Here is a 20,615-nt window from a genome sequence, read left to right as displayed (position 1 = left end):
AGGTTTCCCTCTTCGTATTGGCCTGGAGACACGCCTGTCCGGTCCCAGGCTCGTCCTCGTTGGTGACAGCGCGGAAACAGGCCCGCCTTTCTCCAGCGGATTGGCGGAGCGGCGCACACAGAGCCCACCCTTGATGGTAGGCGTAATCGTGCTATTGGCCGGGGCCCCCGCCCCAGGGCGAGGAGGAGGAGGAGGGGCTAGAGGGTTTGGTTGAGCTGCGGCTGTTTGTCTGTTCGACACAGGCTTGGGCCCGACGGGGGAGACGGAGCCCCAGGTACCGGGCTGATGGAGCCCTGTAGGGTAGGGGCGGAGGCGCCCGGGAGAGGAGAGCAGCCTGGCCTGAGAGCAGAGGCGCGTCTGGGCCTCAGCGATGGGGTTAGAGCGGCCCACTAGAGAGGGGAGAAGGGGGCCGGGCCCCGGCAGGCCTTATGGGGGCGCTGGGGAGGGGGCTAGGCGGGCTGGGAGCCCGAAGTTGGTGAGGCTGGGTTCTGCCGGCGGCGGGGCTGGGAGTGGGCACGCGAGGCCCAGGTCTGTGTGAGGGCAGGGCAGGGCAGGCCTCATTGAGCAGCGCTGAGGGAGGAGCTGGAGGAAAGGCCGGGGCAGCCGGTGAGGTAAGCCCATCTGCGGGGAGGTGAGGAGGGGTCAGCCTCAACGCCCGGCCCCGAGCGTAACCCGGGCTGGCGCTCTCGAGATGTCTAATTGGAAGGGCCCTAGAAGGGTTCTTAGTTGGGTAATAAGCATTCTTTTTCAGGGACAGTGACTATTATAAAAATGACTAGGGTGCCCCAGAGTTGAGCTGAGTGGAGGATTTGGGTTCAGTGAGGCAAACGAAGAAAGCTTTCCTAATCTAGAAGGCTAAGGGAGTTGGGGAAATAGAAGCAGGGCCTGGTGTCACTGTGGAGCTTCTGGGATTGCTGCAGGGTGGGCTGGAGGCTCTGGGGCTTGGGAGGACCCACTCTTTTGTTCCCATTGAGTGTTGAGATGTGGTAACTTGAAGTTTTGGGTACTCCTAGGGTAGCCAATGAAAACAAACGTGATTTCTTTTTTCCTGTGACTGTTGGCTGTTCCAAACTCAGACCCTACACTTTCCCTTGGCTTCAGCTGGAGAGTACACTCTGTTTCTTCCTACCAGCCTCAGATGGTTTAGGGTGCAGTCCTTGTGCAAGAGCTAAGAAGTTGGACTTGGGGGATGTTTGTTTTCCCACTCAGTAATATGGTCTGTGGTGGATACCATAGCTCTAACTTGGAAGTGGGGAATGAGCAATCTCATCTGCCCTGGAAAGGGGCTTAGGGATTCCCCAGCCACCAGGAGATCTTCTAACCATAGTTAGTGAAACTTTGTAGGACTTAGACTTGATTGTTTCCTAGGCAGGTAATGATTAGGTGGAACCAACCCTGGAAATATGAAGTGATACCACTTGAGGAAGGGATTTGGGGAAGAGAAATTCTATTCCACAAGATTGGCATCACCCCTATTCTTTGTTTACTTCTTCAGGAGCCCAGGTTAGAAATAGCAAACAGCCCTAGCTGGTTTGGCTCGGTGGATAGAGCGTCGACCCGCGGATTGAAGGGTCCCCGGTTCAGTTCCCGTCAAGAGCACATGCCCGGGTTGCCGGCTGGATGCCCAGTAGGGGGCGTGCAGGAGGCAGCCGATCAGTGATTCTCATCATGGATGTTTCTATCTCTCCCTCTCCTTCCTCTTGAAATCAATAAAAATATATTTTAAAAAAAAAGAAATAGCAAACAGTAAGGCACTTGGGGAAAGGGGTGAGTAGAGAAAAGGAAAATGTATTGCTAAGGCACAGGAGTCCCCTCCTCACGTATGTTTTTAATGGTCTTCTGACCTTAGTCTCCCATAGATTGGATCTTGTAGGGTTTTCCCTTATACTTCCTCCTTTTTTCCTTTTATACCAATGTATTTTATAACTACATTTCTTCTTAATGTGAAAAGTCATATGTACATATTTTTAAATAGTCATGCTGTACATAAGTGTAAAAAGTGTAAATCCTCCCACACATAACCTCACTAATTATATTTCATCCAGAAAGGTCAGAGATAAGAGACAGCAGATGAGACTAATCTTGCTTTGCTTTGGGGAATGTGCCACCAAAGGCAATTTTGTTTTATGTTCCTACCAAACTCTGATCTCATTCTTTTCAGTTTCCCTTCTGGGATGATACTGTTATTTATTGTGCTCCTTTCACAGTTCTTGTCTTGCTTCTATCAAATTCAGACAAGCAAAGAGCTGTACTCTGGGTTATCCCTCGCCTTCTTAACACACACCCCAGTTGTGCAGTGGGTATCTTAGAAAATGCCCAGATAGATGGCCAAAACTTTTTTCTCTTTTATGAGCAGGAAAAAAACATTAAGGTGAATCATTTTGTTTGGGAGAACTAGTGGCATCTCTGCTAACATGAGAAATTTGAGACCTCTATCTTCTTGTTCATGGTCTCTGACTGTGTAGATTATATGGCTGTCCCTTCATTATCCTTAAAGAAGGTGATGGTTCTCCTAAGGGTCCCTTGTATCTTTCTATGAGAAGCTCCCAAGTTTCTCTAGAGAAGAAATTGGTTGTCCTTTAAACCTAGCACAACTGGAGCATTTCATACTACCTCCTTGTTGAATTTATCCTTACTGGCTTTAGAAGTCCTCTGATATGCCCAGCCTTTGTACAGAAACCTTGATTGTATGTATGTGCGTGTTTTAATCTTCTCTAGACATTGCCATATTCTACATCCTGGTGATGTCCCTTTCTTTATATATTTTTTGGTCTTTTCTACCTTCCCCTTAATCAAAGCCTACCTTTAAGAAATTGCTTCATATTAAGGTATAAGTAACAAATAGTCACTTAAAGTATTAATCTTCCCAAGAATTTTTGTTTCATAAGAAGGAGCTAAGGAGTGGAATTATCAATATAGAATTTCAAACATAAATCTTGAGTTACAAAAATTTACTTGGAGAAGAGGGCTTTCCTATTGCCCTTGAAGTCATACCTTATATCTTCTCTTACTTTGCCCAGAAAGCAAGATTGCTCTTCTATACTTGTTTATGTGCATAGATAAGGATTTGACTTCTGAGGAGGCAGAGGGTAGGGGAAATAAATGTATAGCTCCTATTCCTAAGGCCTTTCAGATTGGAAAGTAAACAAAGTGTAAGACAGTGACTTAAGGAAATGCAACAGCTCTCTAGGAGAAAGGATACCTTAAAACTCTACACAATATACTCCCACTTCCCAAGAATGTTTTAGGAAAGATTTAGTCATTGACTGTATAGTAACTGAGTAAGGAGCCACCCATGTGAGCAAAGTCTGTACAGGTTTCTGGACCAGGTTGTAGCTTCTGTTTAGGGACCGTGGGTACCTTTTCAGTGTCCTCAAGCTCTGTGGTGGTAAGAGTATTTGTGTGTGTGTGTGTGTGTGTGTGTGTGTGTGTGTGTGTGGTTTTTGTTAATCCTCACCCGAGGATATTTTTCCATTGATTTCTTTAGAGAGAGTGGAAGGGAGAGGAAGAGTCATACTTGTAGAAACACATCAATTAGGTTGCCTCCTACATGCCCTTGCCAGGGATCGAAGCCTGCAGCCGAGGTATGTGCCCTTGACCAGAATCAAAGCCAGGACCCTTCAGTCTCCAGGCCAATGCTCTATCCACTGAGTCAAACCAGCCAGGGCTGTATGATGTGGTGGTTTTTTTTGTTTTTGTTTTTTTTTAATTTGTGTTTCTCAAGTTCAAGAATTAATAGAGATAATGGCCCAAAGTTTTTTGAACATTAATATCAACTGAAAATTCAGGGAATTTTTTTATTTAGGCATAGTTGCTTTAGTGTTAGGGTGGGAGGGCCACATATTTGGTGTGATTAGGCCATTTGAGGCATAGTAACGGGTGACAGGAAAAGCAGTTAGCCCATATGAGTTGCAACAGTACCTTGTGGGTTGGGTCCCTAGGGGGCCCTCCATCCAAGGGAGATCACAAAGCAGCCAGGGAGAGAATTGGTTCTCTGAGGCTGATTAAAAACATTTCCAAATGGAAAGAAGTAAGAAGCTATCCAGGTGGCATGGAAGGGGAGGAGTTAAGGAAGGAAGCAGGATTGCTTTGGCCTTAATATAAGGAGCATTTAATGAACATCTACTAGGGATCCAGTATTGTGCTCTGCTCTGGAGATTCAAGATAACATGAAAAGTAGTCACACTTTTTGAGAAGTACATAGTTTAAACTAATACAATATAATAAATGCTGTGATAGTAATACAGTCTTAATACTATGTGACCCCAGAAGAAGCAGTTATGAATACTGCTGGGGTGAGAGGGTAATTATGCAATTTCATAGAGAAGGTGACATTTGAGCTGGGCTTTAAAAGATACATTAGAAGTTTGCTGGGCAGGCAAGGTGTGAAAGGGCATTCTAATCTTTCCTAGGTCAATAGTAGGAAGTTTGTACTACCATGCTAAGAGATAAGTATGCTTTTTTGCCTCTTAGGGAAATATAAGGGAAAGAGTGGGGGAAGTGGAAGGACTTTCTCATTCAAGCCAGTGATTCACTGGTTAACACTGGATCAACACAATGAAAGAGCTGAGCCAGATAGTGGAGCTCTCAGTTCAAGATTTTTGTAATCTGGAATCTAATTAAAGTTTGCAAGTTGAAGGTTTTTACTGGCTTCTGCCCTATCTTCCATACTCAATAAATCTCTCCCATTAATCCCAAGGCCCACTGAATTCTGCAAAAGTTACCACTTCTTTTCCTGTCACCTTCCATTAAATTGCTTCTTTCAGCTGTCCTGGCAGGCGTTGGTCAAGACCTTCTAGAAAGGCATAATAATGAGTGAGCCCTTTTGTCAGAAGGATGTGGGACTGGATCCCAGTACCCAGGGAAAGCCTAGGTCTTCCTAATGTTTAGTCCCAAAGGAAGTACTTATCTACACTGAATAGAGGCAGAAATTCTATCCAGTCTCAGCTCTTGTTCCTGTCCTGGTGCCCTCTTCAGAGTTCAGTATCTATTGCTTCCTTAGGAGGTATAGTGGTATAATAGTAGCAAGAGTACCTGACTAGGAGTACTTGCTAGAGAAGATTTGCTACTAAACAGCTGTGTGACAGCTGATAGCTGTCTGTATGGTACCACCAGGCAAGGTGATTAATTTTATGTGCCTCGGTTTCCTCACCTATAAAATACAGAGACTGGGCTAGATGACCTCCAGATTGCTTCTTACCTGGCAAACTGACTTTACACGGCTGACATTTGGGAATGGGCGAGGCTCTAGTGGCTATATACTTGGAACTCAGCCTCTGTTGATATGTGATAGACTTCTAGAGGCTTCATATGTAATAGACATAGGAACTCAAAGCTACCAAGTGGAAGGAAGCCAAAGGAACAGAGTTGTGTTCTAGCTGGGATCAGCAGGCTGAGAAACGCTTCCTAGTCATACTTTCCTGCACTGGTGGAAGAGCTGCCCACCGAAAGAACTTGCCCCTTTAGCCTCCCTCTTTCCCCTCTCGCAGTGGGCTGTTGCCAGGGTCAAGCCTCAATCCTCCCTAGTTAATGGTCATTTGATAAGTCATTCTTGTGGAGCTGCACTTCTAAGAAAAGTTAAATCTGGTTTCTCTTCTGGACTGAAAGGGTTGAAAGGAAAATCTCCTTCCTCCCTCTTTATTTTTGCCTCAGATCTAGAAGTAATAATCATTATACTACTTGACTGGTTGGCTGTGGTTTATTGTTTACCTTTGGATGGATCATTTGCCCACCATCAACTCTTAGCAAAAAAATCACTACCAGAATAGTGAAGTCAATTGAATCTTACAGATATTATTTCATTTTTGTACCTTTGATTTTTTGAGAGTCTAGCTATTGCAAAAAAAAAAGGCCATGATACCCTTATAAACATGTTGGGATTAAAGATCAAGGCACAGAGATGGACAGCCCATCAATTCCTGTGAACAGGGAAGGAGGACATATTGAGGGTGACACATTAGGGTGGGAGGTAGTCTTTTATAACCCACTGGTTACCGATCTCTGATAAGCCAAGGTTGCTTAGTAGCAAGAAAGTTTGTGTGTCTGAGCTCTGGTTTGACTTAGTGTCTGTGGGGATTATTGATCAGGCCTTTGCAACCTGAGAGTGTCTGTGACTGTTTCCTATCTTCACTCTTTTCCCAACTCCCTACTGTTTTCCCAAGCCTACAGTGATGTGTCTGCCCATGAGAATTCAGTCTACTCTAATTCCCATGTTTTCATTTTGTAGAATAGTAACATTAAGGCTTAGTGTTCTGCCCCTTAGATCATATGTTTTAAAATAGATAAAAAGGTAGACCACCTGGGTGTGGTTCACGGTTGAGCATCCATCCGGGAACTAAGCTCACGGTTACAGCTCCCAGTCAGGGCACATGCCTGAATTAGGGGCTTGAGCCCCAGTAGGGGGCATGCAGGAGGCAGCTGATCAATGATTCTCTCTCATCATTGATGTTTCTATCTCTCCCTCTAACTTCCTCTCTGAAATCCATAAAAAAAAAAAAAATTTTTTTTTAAAAGGTAAAGGAATAAGTTGAAGATTCTAGTAACTTTTCCTGTTGTTTCTTAAGAGTACTGTATAATATATGCCCTGGCTGAGTGGCTAAGTTGATTGGAGTGTCATCCCATACACCAAAAGGTTGCAGGTTTGATCCCCAGTCAGGGCATGTATGGGAGGTGATTGATGTTTCTCCCTTCCTCTTTCTCTAAAAATCAATAAAAACATATTATCAGGTGCGGATTAAAAAAAGAGTATAGTCTCATGTCACCTAAAGGAAACTTGATCAGTTTACCATCTGCAGTTATTTCTTTTTTTTAATGTAGTTATTTTTCTATTGTGTCATCTGTTTTCCAATCTAAAGTGTAGAGTTTAATGGAGACCCAGCCTCTTTTATGAAACAATGTATATGAACCACATAAATAGGTTTTTAAAAATAATTCATCCTGCCCAGCCAGCATGGCTCAGTGGTTGAGTGTCAACCTATAAATCAGGAGGTCATAGTTGGATTTCTGGTCAGGGCACATGCCCAGGTTTCAGGCTTGATCCCCAGGAGGGGGCATGCAGGAGGCAGCCGACAAATGATTTTCTCTCATCATTGATGTTTTTCTCTCTCTCCCTTCCTCTCTGAAATCAATAAAAATATATTTTAAAAAAATAATAACTCATCCTCACAGATGTTGAGTAACCCTAAGAGAAACAAATTTCTTAAATGTACCCAGAACTTTGGATTCAAATTCTGCTCTTTGCTACTCTCCCCTCTCCCCTGTTCATCCTTATAGATAAGGAAGTTGAAGCTCAGAAAGGCAAAAGGGAGTGGGTAGCCTAAGATCACAGTGGGTTAACTGAGAAAGGGAATAAAATTCAGGCTTGCACAATAACAAGCCCTTACCACTACGTGGGACTGTGTCTGTCTAGTTTGGCTTTCAGTTTTCATAACTTTAGTAGGAGGATTGGAGAATCCTCTAATCTCTGTACTCAGTCCTCATCTTAATTCCATCTAGGAATGAAATTAACTATGGCCTACAGGCTGGCCAGAGACTAGACTTCCTTCCATCCCCTACTAACCCATCTTTCAGTGTCAGGCCTCTCTAAAGCAGTGTTTTTTAAAATTTTTTTATCATGACTCACTTTTTTAAAAAAAAAGTATTTTACTTCAAAATTCAGTGTGTGTACATACACAAGAGACTTTTTTTTAAATATATATATATATATATTTTTATTGATTTCAGAGAGGGAGGGAGAGGGAGAAAGAGATAGAAACATCTATGATGAGAATCACTGATCGGCTGCCTCCTGCATGCCCCCCACTGGGGGTCAAGCCTGCAACCCAGGCATGTGCCCTTGTCCGGAATTGAACCCGGGACCCTTCAGTCCACAGGCCGACCATCTGTCCACTGAGTCAAACCAGCGAGGGCCACAAGAGACATTTTCACATGATTCTTTTTTGTTGTTTTTGCTATTAAACCTCACCTGAGGATATTTTTTCCCATTGATTTTTTTAGAGAGAGTAGAAAGGAGGGAGGGGGGAGAGAGAGGGAAACATCAATTGGTTGCTCTCAGTGCACACCCTGACCAGGGCAGGGATCAGACCTGCAACACAGGTATTCCCAGTTGACTGGGAATCGAACCCAAGACCCTTTAATGTGTGGGCCAACACTCTAACCACTGAGAAACATAGGCCAGGGCACAACATGATTGTTATGCTTACTATTTGCAGTTATGCTTAATTTTCTTTTTAATATACTTACCATCATCCACCAAGTGATTTCAAGGTCACTATTGGCTTATAGCCTCAGTTTGAGAAACAAGATTTGAGGGTGAAAACAGCAAAAGAACTGTAACATTGGTTAAGAAGCTAATTAATACTGGTTCTTGCACTACAGAATTTTGGGTTTCATGGACCAATTAATTTTAATTGTCCCCCCCCCCCCAAGTAATTATATTTAGAAAGTTTACTGCTGCCGGTCACCATAAATTTTTTAAGCATTAAAAAAAAAAAAAAGCCCACCCAAATAGTTGTTTAGAAAGCTTTTAAAAAATATATTTCCTGTTAAAAAAGAATTATGTAGAATGAAAAAGATCTGAATCCTTCACATACCATTTTCCTCAATCCCACTCTCCTCAGAGGTAACCACTGTTAACAAATGGGTGTGTATCTTTCCATACTTTTTTCTATGCAGAATTGTCTTTTTTACAGAAATAGGATCCAACCACATGTTTTAGTCTACAGCATATTTTTTATTTCACAATAGATTTTAGAGGTTTTTCATATATGTGTGTGTGTGTGTGTGTGTGTGTGTGTGTGTGTGTGTGTGTATGTTTGAGAGAAAATTGATTCTAAGAAATTAGAAATCTTGTTATAAAGAATATATACTCTTAAGTTTAATAAATTTAGCTTTAGGGAGAAACCAAGATGGCGGCATAGGTAAACACCTAAACTGCTGCCTCGCACAACAATTTCAAAACTACAACTAAAAGACAAAATGGACATCATCCAGAACAACAGGAAGGCTGGCTGAGTGGAAATTCTACAACTAGAAGGAAAGAGAAAAGCACACTGAGACTCAGAGGAGCTGCAGGAGGCAGAGGTACTGAGAGGCATGCGCGGAGAGGAATGGCAACTGAGTACGCGGCTGGCTTTCTTAAGCGGGAGGGAGACAAAAGCTCCCGACTGCACTGAACTCCAGTTCCAGGTGAGACTCTGGGGACCCAGACTCATTCAGGGAGAAACTGAACTGTCTGGCAGCAGGCGGAACTCGAGGGCAGCTTTCTTTCAGAGGTGCTTGCAGCTATTACCACGGGACACTGAGACCCAGGGGCCTCTTAGGGCAGGGCTGATGTGAAGCCATTGCTGTCTGCTCTGCCCTGAGACTCTGCCCCATCCAAGCTGAGCACAGAGGCTTTTGCAAGTCTTATCTCATAAGGGTGTCTCCAGCACAGAAGTTCTCCCAGCGTAGACACAGCTGATCCTCCTAGCCAATTGGCCTGGAGGTCAATTCCTCCCAGTGATACCAACAACAATCAAGGCTTAACTACAACAAGACTGTGCACACAGACCACAAAGGGGTGCACCAAGAGTGTCCACCTCAGGTAACTGGGGAGGCTGAGCCACTGGGCCCTATAGGACACCTAGCACACAAAGCCACTCTATCAACTCAGGGAAGCAGCCAAAATGCAGAGACAAAGAAACAGGTCACAAATGAAAGAAATGGAGGAAAGCAAACGACTGGATGTAGAGTTCAAAACCACGGTTATAAGGTTTTTCTAGAAAAGGCCAATAAATTTGGCGAGACCCTCGAGGATATGAAAAAGGACCAACTAGAAATTAAGCATACACTGACTGAAATAAAAAATAATATACAGAGATCCAACAGCAGACAAGGATCGCAAGAATCAAGTCAAAGATTTGAAATACAAAGAAGTAAAAAACACCCAACCGGAAAAGCAAAAAGAAAAAAGAATCCAAAAATTTGAAGATAGTGTAAGGAGCCTCTGGGACAACTTCAAGCATACCAACATCAGAATTATGGGGGTGCCAGAAGGAGAGAGAGAGCAAGATACTGAAAACCTATTTGAAGAAATAATGACAAAACTTCCCCCACCTGGTGAAAGAAATAGACTTACAAGTTCAGGAAGCGCACAGAACCCCAAATAAAAGGAATCCAAAGAGGACCACACCAAGACATCATAATTAAAATGCCAAGAGCAAAAGACAAAGAATATTAAAAGCAGCAAGAGAAAAACAGTTAGTTACCTACAAGGGAGCACCCATACGATTGTCAGCTGATTTCTCAACAGAAACTATGCAGGCCAGACGGGAGTGGCAAGAAATATTCAAAGTGATGAATAACAAGAACCTACAACCAAGATTACTCTTCCCAGCAAAGCTATCATTCAGAATTGAAGGGCAGATAAAGAGCTTCACAGATAAGAAAAAGCTAAAGGAGTTCATCACCGCCAAACCAGTATTATATGAAATGCTGAAAGGTATTCTTTAAGAAGTGGAGAAGAAAAAGGTAAAGATAAAAATTATGAACAAATACATATCTATCAACAAGTGAATCTAAAAATCAAGTGAATAAAAAAATCTGATGAACAGAATAAACTGGTGAATATAATAGAATCATGGGCTTAGAAAGAGAGTGGACTGACAATTCTCGGGGGGAAAGGGGTGTGGGGGGTGCGAGAAGAGACTGGACAAAAATCATAGACCTATGGATGAGGACAGTTGGGGGAGTAAGGGCAGAGGGTGGGGTGGGAACTGGGTGGAGGGGAGCTATGGGGGGAAAAAAGAGGAGCAATTGTAATCTGAACAATAAATATTTAAAAAAAATAAATTTAGCTTTATGAAAAACATGCTATATTATTTTTATCATTTCATCATAAACCAGTGAAAACTTAATAAAAAAATGACATATGTGGATTTGGTTTCTTAGGATACATTGGCCTAAGAGACTGTAGAATACCCAGTAGGATCAGAGTAATTTGTTCCATTCCTCTGTCTTACTCTAATATACTTTTCTGAGTTCTCACTTCTATCTCATTCCTCTTCCAATTTTCTCTTTATAGTTTTTTGTTGTTGTTGTTGTGTGTTTTTTTTTCAGAGAGAGAGAAACATTGATTTGCTGTTCCCATTTATTCATTCGTTGGTTGATTCTTTTATGTGCCCAGACTAGGGATTGAACCCGCAACCTTGACATATCAGGAAGATGCTCCAACCAACTAAGCCAGCCAGCCAGAGCCAACACTTTTTTTTTCTCTGTCTCTTTTATGTTATGGTTGCTTTTTAGGAATTATTGATAACTAATTCTGAATTATACCTTAGTATATTAAATTGATCTTTTCTGTGAATTAGAGCCACTCAGCAATAACTATCTCATTTATTAACACTATGCAAAATAAATCTTTCACTTAGTCCTCATAGCCACTCTATGAGGTAGGTATTTTTTCCATTTTATAAAAGTGGAAGGTAAGACTTTAGCAGAACATATTTTTTTCTTTTTAAATTGAATTTAGAGAGAGGAATAGAGAGAGAGAGAAACTCTATTTGTTCCACTTATTTATGCATTCATTGGTTTCTTATATTTGCCCTGAGGGGATCAAACCTGCAACCTTGGCTTATGGGGACAATGCTCTAACCCAGTGGTCGGCAAACTGCGGCTCTGTTGACTAATGAGTTTGCCGACCACTGCTCTAACCAACTGAGCTATCTGGCCAAGGCCAGAAATTTTTTCTTGATGTCATATTAATAATGATTAGTAGCTTAATAGTCATTTGAGCACTTTAGGTCAAACACATATATAAATTCTTTATATGTGTTATCTCATTGAATCCTCACAACCTTAGGAAGTAGGTCCTCATAAGGCTGTTATCCATTCTACAGATGAGAAAAGGAGTACATTGATAAGATTTAGTAACTAGCCCAAAGTTTCACAGCTAGTAAGCAGAACTGTCAAATAAACCCAGTGAATTGGACTCCATAGCCTTTGTTCCTCTGCACTGTCTCCTGTATGATTTTTCTGTCTTTACTGGGATTGCAGAGATTTTTAACCCTGATTTGACTTCAAAACAACTTGCTATAGTGACAAAATGTTTCCCTACATATACTGTAGAGTATGATGATTGTGGAGTCACTAGAGAAAGGAAAAGAGAAAAATTAATTTGAACAAGCAGAGTACAACCCAAGCAATGCTTAGATTTCAGAGAGAAGTCTTGCATGCTCTGATCATACTAACTTCTTCTTTGAATGCCTTAGTTTCTTTCCCCCTCAGAGTCAGATTGATGAAGTATTCAGGTTTGCATGATTAGGCTCCTGAAGGCCCTGCTTCTCTATCTGCCTCCTCCAGCACCAGCTTTCCTAGCCTCTTGGAAGGAAGGTAGAGAAGGCTCGATTGGCTACCTCCTATACACCTCAAGTTTATTCTTTCATCAAATATTTATTGCTTGAAGACTTACTCTTACACCATCCCCTGGAGATTCCTGCATGTGTTTAGAAGGTATACCTTCTTTCTCTGTCTCTAATTTTGAGGACTACAGCTGTTAGGCCCTTTTAGTATGGAGGGTAATCTAATCCCTAAGCACTAGGAAGACAGCTGCAAGTTGAGAGCAGGTCAAGCCTACTGACTCTTAAGAAACTTTCAGATGTGGAGAGGTGGCAGAAGCAAAATGAGAGAGTTGATACCAAATGTGGTCTGTTGACTGTGTTTCTCTACTCACCTATGACCATAAATGAGAAAGGGTAGATTTTCTGGCAAGTGGACCTTGGTTAGATTTTCAGAAATATCAAGAAGACTGGTCATATATGAAGGTTACAGAACCAGAAGATAGCCCTCCACTATTAGAAGGACTGACATTCCCACACCACTGCAATGAATCCCTTCTTTTTGAAAGCTAGAAAAAAGCAGAGCAAGAGGAAGAAAAAGGACAGCCCTAAGCCCTAGGTGGTGTGGTTCAGTTGGTTGAGCATTGTCCTGTGCACCAAAAAATCACTAGTTCAATTCCCTGTCAGGGTACATGCCAGGGTTGCAGGCTCAATCCCCAGTAGGGGGTGTACAGGAGGTAGCCAATCGATGTTTCTCCCTTTCCCTTCCTCTCTCTCTAAAATCAATTAAAAAAAAGAAAAACAAAAAATAAAATCAATAAAAACTTTTTTTTAAAAAAAGGACAGCCCCAGGAAACAAGGGAGATACTGAGGATCTAGGGTACTTGTAGGTGGATCTAGGTGTTCTTCAGGCCAACTAAAAGTTGATCAATTTGCTATTCTTTGAAGACATGGTGAGAAATTAATGGAAGGAGTAACGACTTCTTCCACACAGTTTTCAGTCTGCATTCTGGCTCCATTGGCACTTGGGGATTATGTAGTAGGGTAAACGCTACTTCAGATGCAATTCTTATATTATCGTTCTCCACTCTCACCATTGAGTGTCAGCTGCCTGGTTACACTCAGTGGTGTAACCAAATGGTGGATGATTATAACAGGGGTCCTCAAACTTTTTAAACAGGGGGCCAGTTCACTGTCCCTCAGACCATTGGAGGGCTGGACTATAGTTTAAAAAAAAAACTATGAACAAATTCCTATGTGCACTGAGGGCCCAGGACGAGTCGGCTGCTAAGCAGGACAGGCAGCAGCACCCAGTGGGCCGGATAAATGGCCTCGGCGGGCTGCATGTGGCCCATGGACCGTAGTTTGAGGACGCCTGGATTATAAGATCACTAGAGGCCCGGTGCATGAAATTCGTGCACGGGTAGGTCCCTAGGCCTGGCCAGCAATCAGGGCCGATCAGGGCCTTCCAGCTGCCAGCCAAGGCCTTCCTTCGTTTTGCGCCACCCCCTGGTGGTCAGCACACATCATAGCGAGCGATCCAACTCCTGGTCTCCCAGTCAAACTCTCAAGGGGACACTTTGCTTATTAGCCTTTTATATATATACATAGATAGGAGCAAAGAAATGAAGATATTCTATCCTTTGTCTAAAAAGTGATTGTAACTATAATGGGTCTGTTTTAATTTTACCCAATTTTTTTCTTACAGGACTATTGAAGCCTGGAAGTCCCCTCCCCTTCCCCCTCCCCTCTTTGCCGCTTTGTGGCATTCCCCTCCCTCCACCCTTTCCCACTCTGAAAATCTAGCCATGACTAGCAGAAGCACAGCCAGGCCCAATGGGCAGCCCCAGGCCAGCAAAATATGCCAGTTCAAATTGGTCCTGTTGGGTGAATCTGCAGTGGGAAAGTCTAGCCTGGTGTTACGTTTTGTCAAAGGGCAATTCCATGAGTACCAGGAGAGCACCATTGGAGGTGAGTATCTCAGGGAAAGAAGAGGTTCAGTGCTTAGTAAGGCTTTTGAAGGGAGATCTAGGGACTTAACTGTGAAGCTGGCCCTCTTAGCTTCTTGGAATGGAAGTCCTTTATAAAACAAAAAAAGAAAAAGCCATAATGCCAAAAAACAGGTATATATTCATCTTCTTGCTTCCTACAAGAAAAGACTGACCTTTGCTCACCAACAAAACCACTAATTTTTTTTTTTTTTAATATATTTTATTGGTATTTCACAGAGAGGAAGGGAGAGGGATAGAGAGTTAGAAACATCGATGAGAGAGAAACATCGATCAGCTGCCTCCCGCACACCTCCCACTGAGGATGTGCCCGCAACCAAGGTACATGCCCTTGACCGGAATCGAACCCGGGACCTTTCAGTCCGCAGGCCGACGCTCTATCCACTGAGCCAAACCGGTTCCGGCAAAACCACTAATTTTTATCTGTCTCCCTCCCCCTACTCTCATCTTAATCCCAATCAAGTTCAGTTGAGTGTCATCTTGAGGAGGGTTGATTTGGAGCAGTGATTCATAATCAGAGACGCACACCAGAATCATCTGGGGAGCATTTTCATCCTATGCATGCTTGGGCCCTACCCTAGATCTACTGATTAGTGTTGAAGGCAGTGGGGGTGTAGGCATATATGTATGTGCATTCTGATGCACATATCTGATAAAATAGAGGCTGGAATTAAATATGAAAGATAAAGGACATTTGCCTTTCCCACATTTGCTACCTTCTCCCTGCCACCACCTCAAAAATAGGTTGCTAATTCAATAAAAGATCATTTATGAGAACTCCATGTTACTATTTCCCCGCCTGTACTAGTCACCTTGAAAATGTGGTGTTCTTGTCCTAGCCGGCTTGGCTCAGTGGATAGAGTGTTGGCCTGTGGACCAAAGGATCCCCAGTTCAATTCCGGGCACATACCTCAGGCCCTGGTTGGGGCACATGCAGGAGGTGTGTGCAGGAGGCAACCAATCAATGTGTTTCTCTTATATTGATGTTTCTCCCTGTCTTTCCTTCGCTCTTGCACTCTCTCTAAAAGATCAATGGAGCCCTAACTGGTTTGACTCAGTGGATAGAGCGTCGACCTGCGGACTGAAAGGTCCCAGGTTCGATTCTGGTCAAGGGCAGGTACAAGAGGCAGCTGATCGATGTTTCTAGCTCTCTATCCTTCTCCCTTCCTCTCTGTAATAAAATCAATAAAGTATTTAAATTAAATAAAATAAAAGATCAATGGAAAAATATCCTCAAGTGAGGATTAACAAGATACAAAAAAAATAAAATGTTCTTTTAAAAATAAAATGTGGTGTTCTTGGGCTAGCAGAAAATTATAGAAGAAGTAACAGACAAATAACATTGATAATGGTGGGACCTTCCATCAAACTTTAAAATCTTCTAATCAGTTATTTTTTTTTCCTTCTCTATTCAGTTCTTGATGTGAGTTTTATCTGAAGCTCATTATCTCTTACTCTGGTTAGAAGAGGGATGACTGGTGTAAGTGCCAGTTCTTTCTGTCCCTCATACTTTATTTATGATGTGTACTCATTCCTTAGACTAGAGAAACTTCTGCAGGAAGGACTTACCAAGAGTGGTCTTATTCCTAGTTCCAGGAATATATATAAAGAGAACACTAAACCTTTTCCTGTAGCTGAATGGCCCAAGTTGTGACTGATCTTAGGCTTAGAGTGGAGATATTTTGAAGGGGCATGGAATATTCCCATTCATCCTTTCACAACTGCTTCTTCATTCTCTCATCCATAGCGGCCTTCCTCACCCAGTCCGTTTGCCTAGATGACACAACAGTCAAGTTTGAGATCTGGGACACAGCAGGGCAGGAGCGATACCATAGCTTGGCCCCCATGTACTACAGAGGTGCCCAAGCTGCAATTGTGGTGTATGACATTACTAATCAGGTAAGTGGGCTGAGAGGATTATCCTTCCTTTTACTTAAAGGAATTAAATTAGGTGGGGGAGAGAAAACAAGTTCTCAGAATAACAAAATTATGCTTCCAAGTGCTGAGAAGACAAAGGTAATAAACTATCAGAGACTAGAGGCCCCCAGCCTGGCCTGTGCCCTCTCACAGTGCGGGAGCCCTGCAACCAATCTCCCCAAAGAGGTAGGCCCTGTCCACCCATCCGGGGCTCCTTGATGGATTGCCCAAAGAGGTGGGCTGGAGCCAGGGGTCCTGCCTCTGTGCTGCATGGAGCCGTGGGACCCCCAGGCCTGGCCGCACAGAGAGGCCACCGGCCCCACCTCCGTGCCGTGCCGCGCACGCAGCATCAAGTCCCTGCCCACCTGCGCTCACCCACTGCACAAGCAGCCTCCTGGTGATGGATTATGGGATTGTGACAGCATGAGGGCATCACGGTGTGAGGGCATGATGACCACCTAGGCTATTATTAGTATAGATGGGTGGTTTCAGTGAGGGAAGACCACCTAGAAAAAGTGAGTTTTCAGACTGGGCTTTAAAGGTGATGGGCCTAGATTATCAGTCATTCCAGCCCACCCATTTTCTTCCTCATGTTTTCCTAGGAAACCTTCGCCCGAGCGAAGACATGGGTAAAGGAACTACAGCGACAGGCCAGTCCTAGCATTGTTATTGCCCTGGCGGGGAACAAAGCTGACCTGGCCAACAAGCGCATGGTGGAGTATGAAGTAAGATGGCCCATAGAGTTCCTTTCTAATACACTCCCTCTGTGTTTGGGACCTCTTTTGTCCAAACCTGCCCTCTCTAGAAACCTCATCTGAGGACATTCATCATGTCATTCCCCAGTCCTGCACCATGTTAAAAACAGCAACACTGTCCCTAATGATAGCCAGGAGATTTTAGAGGAGTCAGAAGAAAATTCCAGAGCAGTGGGTGGGTAGGGAACACCAGCTGTGGGAGTACCAGTGTGAAAACAGGAAGGAGGGAGCAATTGAATTTGAGGTAAGGGACTATTCAAGGGGTCAGAACCCAAAAGCCCCCAACCAACTTACCTTTCTCTCCCATAATTAGGATTCCTGATATCTGTTTGTTGCATAAAGTGGTCTAGACCAGTGGCCAGCAAACTCATTAGTCAACAGAGCGGCAAACCGCGGCTTTGCCGACCACTGATCTAGACCATGGGTTATCCTTGAGGGAGTTGTCACCAAAATATGGGTCCAGAGCCAGCTGGCTCAGAGGAGTGTTAAGGTGAGGGAACCTAGGACATTGTCTAGCTCTGGTGCTACATGGGAGTGGAAAGGCCATAGTTGTTTCTAACCTACATTCTGAGCACCACTATACCCCAAACCTTGCAGGAGGCCCAGGCATATGCAGATGACAACAGCTTATTGTTTATGGAGACCTCAGCCAAGACAGCTATGAACGTGAATGATCTCTTCCTGGCAATAGGTAAGGTCAGAGCTGCTGAGGTCTTCCTGTCTTTTTCCCTTACCTCTAGGCAAGATCACTAACCCAGCTCATAAGGATAAATGGGAGTGTCTCCTCTGGTGAAATACCTTAACTTCCTATTGTGACCTCCATCCTTTAGTTGTCTTTAATATAGTTTACAAGTAGTGAACACTCTCCTCCTCAGAGCATTCTTTTAATGTCTCACATTTTCCCTTACTTCTCCCCCACCCAATAGTCTTTTTGGAGGGATGAGTTAAAATCTACCACACTTTGTTCCCTTCTCTTTTTGCCTCTAGCTAAGAAGTTGCCAAAGAGTGAACCCCAGAATCTGGGGGGTGCAGCAGGCCGAAGCCGAGGTGTGGATCTCCATGAGCAGTCCCAGCAGAACAAGAGCCAGTGTTGTAGCAACTGAGGGGGTAGCTAGCAGCGAACAAGTATGGAGCTAGCACGAGAGCTAAGAAATAACCTCCATTCCCAACCCTCAGCACACAGCCCCTACGGTAACAGCACACTGAGCCCTGGCTCCCAAGGGCTGCCTCCTGACAGCTCCATCATGGCACTTTTTAATGCTTCAGCAACCAACACCAGGCAGCTGTTGCCACTGACCTCCTACCCCTACTCTGGGGCTTGGGGATCAGATCCCCCAGGACTTACCTTCCAAAACAGACTTTCTTCACTTTGTATTATAGGTGCAAGACAGTGACCTACTTATCTTTCCTTCTCCTCCCCACTTTTTCAGAAAACATTTTTTTGTCTCCTGCCCCTTCTGCTTTGGTCAATCCCTGTTCTTGACCCCCCTTTTCCTCCTTTCCCTAGGATGGAGAAGGTGGTGAACCCAGGAACTGAGGAAGGAGGTTTCCAGTTCAGTCATATTAAGGGCCCTGGGGGAGAGTAAGGCTCAGAGCAGGAGGGAGGAAGGAAATTTCCTTTTTGGGTTATTTGGTTGGAGTTTCTCATATTTGAAAACACTGCAGTATCCATGAGTTGGCCTTGTGGAAGGTGTTTCTAGGTAGAGTGAGAATGGGAAAGCAAGCTCTTGGGCGCCAGTTGGGAGTCGTGTTGTTAGTTAACTGGGCGGAGGTGGAGGAGGAAGTGGAGGTGCAGTGTCATCTGTGGCTCTGGAACTCTTCCAAGGCCTCATTTCCCTTCACTCAGTCTCTTAGGTAGCTTCTCCTCCATAGTGGGGGGAACTCTGGACCCCAGAGTCCTCCAAAGAATCTTCACTGGTTGCCTCCTGCATCTTTGGCTCTGCTGTGATCTAATTGGAGGAGGGACCAGTTTCTGACACCCATCCTCTGATTTATACATACGCATTTTTTTCTGTCTGGCCTTTGGATGGCCCCAGCCATTATATCCCCCTGCAGTTTGCACTTTAATTGATGGTAGTTCAGTTGGGACACTTGTTTTATGGGGGTTTTGATTGATTTACCTGCCCTCTCACCTTTTAAATTAAATGGAATCCAAGATGTATATGAGGTTTGGGGAGGAACTGTCGAGCGGCAGCTACTCAAGCCCAATCCCCACTGCAATCTTGCTCCAACTCTGATTCTTAACCTATATTCTTGCCAGCCTATATTCTTGTGTATAGGTTTGCCTTTCCTGGGGAATTAACTGAAGCAACTGGAGAGCGGTCTCAGGATAGCACAGACCATGGTAGGGGTGAAGGGGAGTCAGGCAAGAGGGAGGGGTTTTCTCTCCTTTCCTAGGGTTCATGTTCAATTTGATCCACCCATTACCATGTCTTTTCTACTTCCCTGTAAATAGGTATGATCTTTATTCCCACTGTACAGTCTGTTCTTCCCCCCACCCCCTCCCATCAGGCCCTATTTCTTTTCTCCATTGTTAGTATCTTCAGTTTAGTCCCTCCATGCTTATGCCCATACTCATCCCCCATGCAACCAGTGGCTTAATCCATGTACCACTAGGGGCTAACCACAGAGGCCTACTTGTGGCCCCTTAAAATATAACACCTGTTCCTGTGGACAGAGAAAGACTGGCACTGAAGGTCCCTCACAACTGTCTCACATCACCAAACTAAGTTGGTCCTTTCTAAATCTCTAGCCTCTCTTCACATCCCTCATCAGGTATTTTAGGATGTCTTTGGGAAGCCATCAAGGCAGGAGAGCATTCTAAACTTCTTTTTGTTCCAGCCTAGAGTTTGGGGAAAATTGGAAGTAATATAGGAAAGGCCTCAGTGACCTAGGATTGGAACCTTTCTGCCCTTTTGGCTTACAGACTTCCTTCTGTCCCAGAGCAGCTGAGAAATCCATGAGGCTGAGATTCTAAAGGACCCAGCTTAGGTTCTTCCACTTAGGCTTCAATTCCCTTCCTTTTCCAGGGGCAGCCTTAGTTCCCGTGGCCCTGAAATACATACACATTTTTGTCTTCCTTTGCCAGCACCTCACCAGCCCCCAACAGCACCCAGTGCATTCTTAAAAGTGGAAGAACTAGGATGGCTCTCTTAAGTCTCTTAGAAATGAAGTTCTTTCTCTGTGCAGCTTTCCCCATGGAGCAGGAGTGAGGATGTTTCATTGCCTTGGGGCTGGGAAACCATTTCTGCAGGCTTCTTCTCCCCTCTCCAGCCCCTTCAGGAACAGGATTGGCCTTAACTTCTGGGCCTATCTGCTGCCTTCCTTCTACTTCCTACCAGCTCCTGCTTTCCTTTGAGCTCTCTTGGGCTTGGGGATCTTAGTTTTAATTTCCCAGCTCTTCATTATTTCCTTCTATCAGTTTTTTTTTTTTTGGGGGGGGGGTGTCCCTTTTTTTCTTTTAAGAAAGCATTTGCCTTCCCCCCCCCCTTACTCTTCCAACATAACAATCGTGGTAACAGAATGCGACTGCTGATTTACCAATGTATTTAATGTAAGTAAAAAAGGAAAAAAAAAAGAAAAGTGTATTGGAGTGTTGCTTTTTTTTTTTTTTTTTTTTT

The 20,615-nt window shown here is 43.9% G+C and overlaps 1 protein-coding gene across 1 annotated transcript; it reads left to right on the top strand.

The window, feature by feature from the left end:
• Nucleotides 1-184: 184 nt before the first annotated feature.
• RAB5B (RAB5B, member RAS oncogene family) lies at nucleotides 185-20,582 on the top strand. The gene is made up of 6 exons (XM_080662008.1): nucleotides 185-274; nucleotides 14,023-14,285; nucleotides 16,071-16,222; nucleotides 16,843-16,965; nucleotides 17,593-17,686; nucleotides 17,983-20,582. Exons 2-6 carry the CDS (start codon nucleotides 14,123-14,125, stop codon nucleotides 18,096-18,098), a joined length of 648 nt encoding a protein of 215 aa, XP_080518134.1. The 5' UTR covers nucleotides 185-274; nucleotides 14,023-14,122; the 3' UTR covers nucleotides 18,099-20,582.
• The last annotated feature ends 33 nt before the right edge of the window (nucleotides 20,583-20,615 follow it).

Source organism: Plecotus auritus (assembly GCF_963455305.1).
Source record: "Plecotus auritus genome assembly, chromosome: 3".
Lineage (NCBI taxonomy): Eukaryota > Metazoa > Chordata > Mammalia > Chiroptera > Vespertilionidae > Plecotus > Plecotus auritus.
This window is presented reverse-complemented; position numbering and strand designations above follow the sequence as displayed.